Source organism: Nicrophorus vespilloides, unplaced genomic scaffold (genome assembly GCF_001412225.1).
Source record: "Nicrophorus vespilloides isolate i.1.1-1 unplaced genomic scaffold, Nicve_v1.0, whole genome shotgun sequence".
NCBI lineage: Eukaryota > Metazoa > Arthropoda > Insecta > Coleoptera > Silphidae > Nicrophorus > Nicrophorus vespilloides.
In genome coordinates this window covers 38,702-50,642 of record NW_017095732.1, presented here as the reverse complement: position 1 = coordinate 50,642, position 11,941 = coordinate 38,702, and the positions used below count along the sequence as shown (strand labels likewise).

Genomic DNA, 11,941 nt, shown 5'->3' with positions numbered 1-11,941 from the left:
GACAGCTTTGGGTCGCGTTTAATTTGTAATGCATCGCAAAATGACAGCTGTCACCTTCTGTCAAAGTGAAGAATACACTTAGCAACTGGGACTTAGTAGAACTACAAACAAATATGTTGGGTCGTGCGGCTAAAATGTTGAGAAACGCTGGTGTAAAGTATTTGTGTCATCATGCAGCACTTAAATTTTAAATAATTGTATACAAAATACTAACAACAAATGCAATAAAGTAAATTAAGATTTAAGAAAAAAACATTCTCAAAATAAAGTCGTGAAGTGAGAAGCTCTGAGTGGATAATCGAGTGAGAATAAATAAATAAATCAAGAGCGAGATAATCTGTAAACTGTAAATGGTATTTGTGGAGATGATAACTACGGAAAGATCAAATAAACACGAAATATCTTGTACAAATATTTGTATTTTTATTTAAATGCAGAGCACAAAAGAATGTGCACTTCATTTTTTTTTTTGGGGAATTTGATTTTAAAATATTTGTTGATTAATAATTTACAAGAGAGAGAGAATGTAGTAATATTGATTAACACGAGAGAAAACAAATGTCCACTTCACATTTTATTGTAAATACTGAATGGAATTTAAATATTTCTTGGTAATCTTCACAATAGAAAGAATCTAGTAATATTGATTAATACATTCACATTTTTGGAAATACTGAATGGAATTGTATTTGTTGGTAATTTTCGTGAGATAGAATGTAAAAATACGAGAGAAAAAAAAAACTAATGCAAACAAGATATATTCAATCTCATTCATATTTTTTTTTAATACATTTATTCTAATTTTGTTAATCACTTCTAAAATATGCATTCCTAATTTTCATTTAATTACATAAGTATGTTAACTAATTAAAAAACGTAAATATGATTCACAAATGTACACGTTTCCATTTTAATTTATTAATTTGTTTAATTTATTAATTTTTTTATTACAGATTTTATTAAGTAAAAGATATTAAAATCTGTAATAAAAACTTCTTGTAACAAATTATTGTAACAAATAATGCTTCAAAATTAGAAAAAAATAAATGATTACGAAATAAGATTATGATCTATAATTTCTGAATGAATTAATAGAAAAAATTGAAATTAATCCACATAATCACTTTATTTACTATTGTTATGTTTAATAAAAAAAATTGTAATGTTATTTTTAAAATGTTTCCAATAAATTCATTTAAAACAAGGAATAAACAAAATCGTTGCATTTTTTTTCTAATTAAAAACAGAAAAAAAAGGAAATAATTGTTAGGACAAAATTTAGCTAATTTAAATAAAATTATTATCAATAATTTCATTTTTCTCAGTTCATAATTATAATTTAATTAATTTAATGAAAATTAATTATGTGAAGTAAATTGAATTATTTCTAGTTATTTCAACAAACAAGTAAAAAAAATCTAATTATTAGAAAACATTTTTGTTTGTTTCAATTTATATCTTTTGCAAATTTATAATGCTTTTAAATTAATTTTTTTTTCACCAAACTTAATTAATTTAGGAACGTAATAAAAAAAATGTATTTTTTTTGCTAATTACTTAAGTAAACAATGAAATATTGTTTGGAACGTTTAACAATCTTTAAGAAATATTACAACTCATATTTTACGTTCATAATACCTTCACTATTACAGCGGAAAATATTGCGAAGGGTTATTTCACGAAGGAAAATGCTATTAGAGAAAATACGTTTATATTTCGGGCGAAGAGGCAAGAAACAAGAGCGTCCTCATCCTCTCTTTTTCTCTAACATTAATATTCGTTTCTTGCCACGTTTCATTATTCATATTTTCATTTTAAACAGTACACGTCTTTTCCAGTTTTCAAATTCTTAAATTTATATAATTTAATAGTTACATAACGTAAACAAAATATTTGTTTTATAATGCAATAATAATCAAGAATTGAAGATTGTATACAATATTGAAATGAAATTGGGTTTCATAAAAAATAGTAGTTTTTTTCCAATAAGTAGTGGAAATACAAATTAGTAAACTTATCTAATTTAATAGTTGCCTTTTTTGTTTCAGAATGCACAAAAAAAATACAAAAATTGAAGAATGTACAAAAGTAACATTTTTAAGAAGTAAATGAAACTGAAAATGTTCACTAATTCTAATTATTTAAATACTTGATTATGTAACTAGCATATTTACATGAAAGGCAATTAACATTAACAAACCTGAAAAATTTACCTTCGAATTAAAATGTTTACAACTTTAAAAAACAAACTGAAAGATTAATAAATTTAAATCCAATTTAATTAAGTTTACTTGGAAATAAATACCACAATCACGTTTTTATTAATTGCATGGATAATTCAGATTTATTGGTTATGATACAGTGGAAAATTGTCGACTTCTTCAAATATTCCACTAAAAATGTTTAAAATATGAAGATTTTAGTCATAAGTCATAGATAATTGAAAGAAAAATATTTTTATTATTAGTTGCATTGATGATTTTGATTCATTGCCGATTTTGATAATTAACATGAACAAAAGTGGAAAATTCTTTTAAAAATTTTAAAGTTTAAATGATTTGTGCTTTTATTTAATTAATTTAAATACATATAATTCAAATTTTTATTAATTTTCTACTTTTTTCAAATTAACTAAAAATTATAAAAATGTTACTAATATATTATTAATTGAAATAAATAAATATAATTCAAATTTTATATTAATTGCATTAATAAATCATTAATTATTATGATATGACAATTAACATTAAGAAATATGGAGAATTGTATATTTTTTCACATTAAAATTTCCATTAAAAATATTATGTTTCAAGGAAATTTGAAAAATTCATAGATTTTAGTCATTTTTTCATTAATGTAAATAGATTTAGAAATGTGGAAAATTGTATACTTCTTCACATCAAATCTTCTACAAAAAGTTGCGAAAATGAATGTATAAAATATGTTGGGTATGAGATTATTTACTCAGCGTTTAAATGCATAATTTCGGAAGGGATGATTGGTCATTTCATTTTGATCCTTTAATCCAGTTGGATGAGCTGCGGCGCATTTCGCTAAATTTTATGATCCACTCGACTTGAAATACAATTAAAAAAAGTTACACACAGTTAGTTAACAACTTTATATTTGAAATAGAGCTGATGAGACTGGAATTATTAATGCGTTCTAATTTATAAAGTAGACAAATTTAATTACTTCATTACTTTCAATTTATTATTATAGTTTTATTGAAGAAAAGTAATCATGTTTTTACTAGTAAATATGTAAAAATTACGTATGAGAATACTTTATTCTTACATTGACTAATAAATGTACAAAATTATTAAATTCATGAAATTTATTTCAACATAAATAATTGATGTGTATTTATAGTAAAAGTTTATATTACAATAAATTTACAAATAATAAATATTACAATTATCTTATAAAAAAAATAATATTCTTACTTTGTCTAGTAAATGTAGATAATAATTTAATTTAACAAATTTATTACACCACAAATAACTTGTGTGTATTTACTAGTAAAAGTTTATATTACAATATATTATATAATAGTCTTATACAAATATTCTTATATTGACTAGTCAAAGTACATAATTTTTAAATTGATCTAAACTTTATTATTTATATGAAATATAAAGATAAATTCGTATTTAATATACGTTTTCGTAAATTCATCAAAACGTGCTGTAAACCCTACATTTCGTAATCCTCCTTCTACTTCTGTGTAATCCCCTGTAGAGTGATTTAAGCAGACCCCGGTTTTGGAGTAAGGAGGGCAATATGTAGACAAGCACAAGGACGACAACGTCGACGAGATAGCATCCCGAACGCCCTTAATTTCGTGCAATAATCCCAAGTAATTACCACTGCGTGAGGGCGGTTTTCAGTCGCTTCAAGACCGCAATTTGTCATGTTCGATGCCAAAAGCGGCTTTACCACAGCCGAAACACGTAGCAACAACATCAAATCGATGTTTCACGAATCACCAACTGATTAATTGCTACCACACACATACAAAATCGATTCAACTATAAAGCAACATAGATGTCCAATGTTATTAATTGAATACTATTAATTTAATAGTATAGATTTTAATTAACAGTAAAGTAATTATGTTCATTAAAAACTAAGATCAACTAATGATCAAAATATAACTTTATAATCCGATAGATGGAGTTTCGATCGATTTTTTTAATTTTTAAATTAGTTACACAAATTTCATATAATTCCTAAAAAACTATTTCTTTTCATGAATTTATTCCTTGTATTTTTTTTTCAAACAAATTCATTGCTAATGAAATTCTGTGACAAATTTCTATTGATTTTTTTAATAGAAAAAAATAACAATGAAACCATATTACATAATTACATTTATAACAATTGGGGAGTTTCGTTTTAATTGGAAAACAATGAAACTGCGGATTTTGAAGCGAGGAAATTGTTTTTTTTATAACACAGACAATTGACAAACGCACGTTCGTGAATGCAATTGTTTTCCCAGAAAAATGGAAACAGAATAAAAAAAAAACAAGTTTTGTGTGGAATAAAAAGGATCGAAAACAGATTGAAAAATAAAAACGTCCAGGTGTAAGTTTAAACACACCACACCATTCGAAACTTTATTTTATAACAACTTTTTGTATGGAATAAACGGATTAAAAACTGAAAAAATAAAATCGTAAATTTGGAAAAGAAAAGGAAATATCGTAGAATTTCATTTGATAAATAACCCGAGGTTTAAATTTAAAGGTGACAACACATCAAACGAAACTTTGTCAAGCGAATTTAAGAATTTGAACATTTATTTTGGTAAAAACTTTGAATATTTCATTTTTTTTGTTGTCAACAATAATTTCAGCAACTTTTATGATATATTAGCAAAAAATATAGTTACGTTATAATTATGTATCATTTACTTGTGGTTACTTGCATATATACAAGTAATTTGACAAGAAACATGCACATCTCAACCATAATACTACTCTACTACTACTTGTCAATTTTTAATTACCAAATAAGAAAATGTTGGCACCAAAACAAAAAAGTAAAAGTCTCTTATTGAATGTTTCCATAGCAACAAACAAAACAAATACTAAAAATAATTGAGAATATCTAAAAACAAGTACATTACATAACAATTACTCAATACCAACACAAAAATAATAATTAAATAGATATTAAAAAAAGAGGAAACACAATTTTCTCCAAAATTACATTCGACAATTATTTTCGTATTACCGAGCAGAAAATCCCATTTACTTCCATTTCCAATAGACATTTTTCATTTGATCCTCTTCAGTAAAGAAATTAACACGACCTTTTTTGCTAGAGGCTGTGAAGATACAAAGGAACGTAATTAAGGTGGACAAACTCCTGGAGTTTTTCGTTGACTCTCCTTTTTTTTCTATATAGAATCATTTACGCTTTATTATCAAAGACTTCTAAACGAATTATATTTATAGGAGGTTTTCATTAAATTTTGTCTATAGCAAATAAAGTTCTTGCAATTCCAACAAAAAATCTAGAATATTGATAGAATTAGACAAATCTTATGGTAAAATGAGTTTTTAACTTACATTACACATAGTAATTAAGATTTGTTTAAAAAGTTTTTTTTTTTCAAAGAAAAATTCTTGAAATTCCAACAAAAAATCTAGATTAATGAGAGAATAGACAAATCTTATGGTAAAAATAATTTATAAGTAAATTTTAATATAGATTAAAACAATAATAATTAAGATTTTTTTTAGATTGTATTAGAAAAATATATTCCATAGTTGTATTTTTAGGACGATTTTTATCAATTTTGGCTATATGAAACAAAGTTCTTGCAATTCCTATAAGAAAATAGACAAATCTTATAGGAAAATAAATGTATTTTTGAATTAATTGTATTAAAAAAAAATATAAATATAATCAATAATTAAATCACAATATACATATTTATGAGATTATATAAAATGTTTATGATTTTCAAAGAAATTTTATCTTTAATGCATGCATTTGTAATTTGTATGGTAAGCTTGAGAGATTCGTTGAAGTCAAAGCCTTTTGATGTCAGTGGAACGTAATGGAATTGGGAATGGAATAATATTTCAACAATCAATACGAGAGAGAATCGCACCTGCCCTTTAGACATGTTTTCTCTGGCCACAATTTATTATACCTGAGAATGGAATTACTCTTCCCTGTCTAGTGGGAATCCCCTTAGTTATTGTCCACGAAAATGTCATCCATTCTTGAAAATCCCACTTGGAAAGGCATCTCGAAAATTGTATTATGTATTTCCAAACTTTTAAAATTTAATAAGTTAAATTGTGTCTTCTAGATTTCTTGTGTATTCTTTGAATTAATGAAATTCTTTTCAAAAATTTACAATTCAAAAAGTTTGAAACTTGTAACAAGAAATAATTAAATTTATTTAAGAAAAAGTCTTCTATTTAATTCAATTAATTAATTAAATTAAAATACTTACAAAATGTTATAATTAACTCCGATTTTTATACTTATTATGTTGAAATGTTTCTAAATATTTTATTCTATGCATTTCTTTAAAAAAAAAATATTGGTATTTTTTAACCTGACATTCTTAATGAGTCACAAAATGACAGCTGTCACTATGTATCAAAATGAGCAACTGACAGCTGTCACCTAATGTCAAAATGAAGAATCGGCTAAATATATTTGTTATTTTCTTTTCTGTTTAACAATTTTATCAAACAAAACTAAATTTTGCATTTATTAATTAGAAACAAAATTAATGATGATTGTTAATGAATATGTCATTACTGTTTGGGAAATTAAGTAATTAACAGCTCGTGATTGATTAAAGTCGATTTTACCGTTGCAATTGAAAATCGCATTAATTCGCTGCAACAGTTTTGTCGTAATCGAGTGATTCGCAGTTGTGCGTATTACAAATCTATTGATTTACATGCAGGTCCAAGTTAATAATGCATATATTCTAAATCGTTACTCCGATGAACAGAAAGGGCTTTATTGGTGACGCAACATAAATTCAAATTACCATACATGAATTAATTATAAAATTAATAATGGTAATTAAATTGATTTACAGTGAACTGGAGGTTAATATTTCAATGAAATTATTTTATTATACAAATATTATTATACATATTTTTTTTTGAAAAATACTCTAAATCAGTGTTTTTCAACCTATGATGGGTTGAATTTTTTAATAAGTCGCAAAATGACAGCTGTCAATCTGTACCAAAGTCAGAAACTGACAGCTGTCATCACGTGTCAAAATCAGAAACTGATGAAATACTCTTGGCAATTGGGGTCTCATGTTGGGTTGTGAGGCAAAAAAGTTCAGAAACGCTGCTTTAAATACATGTGAAAACTCAATTACAACAATTAATTAACTAATATGTATTCAAATTTGTTAAAAACTATTTAGACATACATTGATACAAGTTGTCAACAGATGGCGTAGTTTGATTACTTCATATTTGACAGCTTTGAAAGTTAAGCAACAACCATTTCTAACAGTAATTGAATAAGTCATCATTGATACTTAAATAAAACAAGAACTAAAGTATTATAGCAGTGATTGTTGGATACTACACATAATAATGGTAGAAATTCGTGCTTCTCAAACTATGATGATTTGATTTTTTAATCAGTCGCAAAATGACAGCTGTCAATCTGTATCAAAGCGAGGAACTGACAGCTGTCACCATGTATCAAAACCAGAAACTGTTGAAATTGGGCTAGCAATACAATTACCAATAATTATGTTGTGAGGCAAAAAAGTTCAGAAACGGTGCTCTAAATACATGTGAAAACTCAATTACAACAATTAATTAACTAATATATATTCAAATTTGTTAAAAACTATTGAGATAAACATTGATACAAGTTGTCAACAGATGGCGTAGTTGGATTACTTCATATTTGACAGCTTTGAAAGTTAAGCAACAACCATTTCTAATAGTAATTGAATAAGTCATCATTGATACTTAAATTAAACAGAAAGTAGAGTATTATAGTAGTGATTGTTGGAGACTCGACATAATAATGGTGGAAATCAGTGTTTCTCAAACTATGATGATTTGATTTTTTAATCAGTCGCAAAATGACAGTTGTCAATCTGTATCAAAGTGAGGAACTGACAGCTGTCACCATGTGTCAAAAACCAGAAACTGTTGAAATACTCTTTGCAATTGGGGTTGGAACACAATTACCAATTCAGAAACTCTGCGTTAAATACATGTGAAAACTTAATTACAACAATTAATTAACTAATATATATTCAAACTTGTTAACAACTTTTTAGATAAACATTGATAAAAGTTGACAACAGATGGCGTAGTTTGGTTACTTCACAGCTTTAAAAGTTAAACAACAACCATTTCTAATAGTAATTGAATAGGTGATCACTGATACATTAATATATACTATTGGTGGAAATCTCAAGATAATATCCTAATAAATTTATTTACTTTTACAGAATATATGAAAAATTATTAAAATTTCTATATTTTTTTAAAGAAATTTTAAGTTTTTTATACTGTTGAGTAAGTAATTTTTATGTGGATTTTTTATTGTTAAGATGTTTGGTAAATACGTTAAATTGATAATATGTTCTAGTTTTGTTTTGTTTGAAGTAGAATGGAAAATCCATATCCAACTAGATAAATGCGAGTAATGTAAAGTTCGCATTATTCACGTCTTCGTGCATGGAGAAAATCGAACAAACTGATGCAAAAGCGAGGAATTTCCGTCCAATATCCGAGCACACATGCATACATCTATCCATCTACACCGTATTGCCCTCTCCAACTCCGGAATCGTCAAATTGATTTCCTCGAGTATGGACAGAACCATGGTGCATTACTTCTGCAAATATACGAAACGTGCTAACAAACAATCGCATCTTCTATTCCCACAAATATATTGGAAGATATTCCTATAGTTTTCTGCATGAGTTTACTGTTAAATATTAGTTTGAAAATCCAATTCTATTAAAAACAAACATTTATATTAAAAATAAACGTTATTATTAGACGAAAAATAGATAAATATTATATAATTATTCCAATTGAAGGAATTTGATTAATATTACAAAAAATTTTAAACACATTTTTTTTTCAAACAATTAAAAAACATGTTTTAAATTTATATAATAGTTTCCAACTAATCACTCAATTTTGATAAGCTCTTAAAAATATACATTATTTTAAGTCAAAAGATAAATTTAGTTTTTAAATACATAAGTTCACGAAATAATTAAACATTCAACAAGATTTTCGCACATTATTTTGTTCAATTTGAAACAGTTCCAGTAATATTTGGCACCCATTTCACGTGTCTTTGTATTATTTCTGTGGAATTTAAACTAATGTTGAAATAATAACAAAAAGAATTACGTAGTTAAATAGTGAAAAAAATACAAAAATATTTTAGTCAAATGTAAATATATTTTGTTTTTACTAAAGAACCAATAAATTATGTAATGATTATATACGAATTATTACCTTCTTAATTTTCATTTCTAAATGATTTTACGATTCGTGGAAAGTAATCTTCATAAACATATAACTTTTAATATTATAGAACAAGAAATTCCATATATGTTTTTAAATATGTTCAAGAAAAGTTTGAGATTTCTTTATATCATCATAATTTCGTTGGAATAAACGAAAAACTTTTCACAATTCTGCAGAAACGCACAGAAACTTTTGATTAAATCAAAGTTATTTATTCATTTTCATAAATATTTATGAACATTTACGTATTAAGAATAAAATATAATTTTTATTTTTTAATCATTATTAAAACCAATTTTCAAACTAAACATCAAAAGAAAAAATGATTTAACTGTTTCTAAAAAGAAATTATAAACTAAAAAAAATCAAAGATTGATGAAAATAAAATTTATTTGATTGTTGCGTGTTTCGAGGTTCATTTTCAAGTATAAAAATACGATCAAAAGCTTTTGGCAGCAAAATCTAGTTTCAATACTGCAGTAAAATGGTTGAAAATAGAACGGATTATTGATTTTTCTTGTCGCCAAAGTTCTTACACAAAGTAAAATCTTCTTTAAAAAGTGTCTTTCAAAATGTATTTACTTATAAGTTTATAATATGAAGATACATATCTATTTAAAAATCTTCACTTTAACGTAATATTTAATTATAATAGTATTATTTCTCATAGAATTTCTATAGAAATTAATTTTATTAATTGATTTAGAAAAATTTGTAACAAATTAATTTAAATTTTTTTGTTAAATTTAAAATAATTTTATATAATAACTTTGCTATAACAATTTTACTGAATATTTATAAAAAAAAATAAACAATTTAAGTTTAAACTTTTTGCATGAGACAAGTAAATCAAGTTTGTAAATGTAATTTTTGTTTTTAACAAAAGATAATCAATACATAAAATGATTTTATATAAATGAAATTTGATATTTACTATATTATGTAGTATATTTTCAAAGTTTCAATTGTTAAAATTGTGAATGAATTTCATACAATGTTTACGAAGTATAAAAATAAAATCGTTGATATTTAAAAATAAATCAAGTTTGCATCTATCACTCTCGTGTTAACCAATATTGTTTTGTCAACAAACTTTCTCTGTCTCTCTGAAGTTCTCTTTAAATGCTGCTGTATCTAAATATAGTGAAGAATCATTGGAAGTACTCACCCTCATACTCGTCTTTGATTGATTTGGATTGATACTCCTGAAGAGCTGAGATCAAGAAGACCCTTTCCTCCGTGGTCAACCTGAGGACGAGCTCCTGGGCCTGCAGCTTCGAGAGTCCCTGCGTGGTGCTCGTGGTCTCTGCCCTTGCTGCAGCTCCCTCCAACCCAGTCCCAACTCCGAACTGTCTCTTCGACATGCAGTAGTTGTGCTTCAGTACAAGCAGCTGACTGGAAGAAGTGGTGGTCGTCTTCAGAAGGACGTGCTGATGCGCGCCAACTGTCCTCAAGAACTGCTTGGTTATGATCGCAGTTGCCATCTCTGCGTATCTATTTATCGTCTGTGATGTTATCGTTCGATGATGTCTTCGAGATCTTTCAGCATCTATTTACCACACGCGCCTCACGCACCGAGTGCACTCTTTCATCAGATCAGGGACCTCGAGTATAGCATGTTCCTCGACCACGGCTGACACTCGACTGGTGACTCACATTCCCCCCAAAAACACCGAGATATTCACTGTGTCATGTGTACGAAAATTGCGCAAACGCCCCCAATTGGATACACAGCATCGTCGGTTGCATAACGTCCAGACAGATTCCAGACATTCCGATACGTCTACAATTCAAATCCAGAGTTGGGACTAATTTCTATAATAGATTGAGCAAAGTTTTCAAGCTACATCCAAATGCCTAATTGTAACCTCTCTTTGCTTTAATAATAAACCTTATACTTATTTCATTCTAATGTATATAATATTGTATACATACATATTTTTTGAAGTAACTAATCCATCCTTATTACAAAATTTGTCCAATCAAACAGCTTATGTTTCCTTCTTCTATATCTACAATAAATTCACTTATTTACTTTTCTCTTACTTTCATACATATAAACATATATGAAATAAATAATTCAAATTTTTCTTTGAGGTTATCGAAAATAACTATTTGACAGTACAACTTTAATTATTTACAATTGACATGTTGCCAATCTTGTAAATCTATAAAACTAAAATTATGTTTAGTTTTTTTTCTTCTTCTATCAACTTGTATCTCCTCAAAATTAGCTGCATTTTCATCTAGTTTTCAATTTCAATCTTTATTAATTGATGATGAATGACTTTATTTCCAATGATAAATAAAACAATTGAAATTTTAAATTAAAGTATATACAACTTTGTACGCATTTACAATTAGAATAAGCAACTTCTTAAATGAATGCTAATTATTATCTGTTTAATCTTACTTGAAAATTCTAT

General features: G+C 26.2%; 1 protein-coding gene across 2 annotated transcripts in view; it reads right to left on the bottom strand.

Annotated features, from left to right (window-relative positions):
• The window catches only part of LOC108561436 (transmembrane protein 65), a 33,778-nt gene extending 22,604 nt beyond the window's left edge, over positions 1-11,174 (bottom strand). For both annotated transcript variants that reach the window (XM_017919374.1, XM_017919383.1), the window contains exon 1: positions 10,684-11,174. In XM_017919374.1, coding sequence (XP_017774863.1) covers positions 10,684-10,999 — 316 coding nt within the window. In that variant the 5' untranslated portion in view covers positions 11,000-11,174. The remainder of the gene's footprint in view (positions 1-10,683) is intronic.
• Between the last annotated feature and the right edge of the window lie 767 nt (positions 11,175-11,941).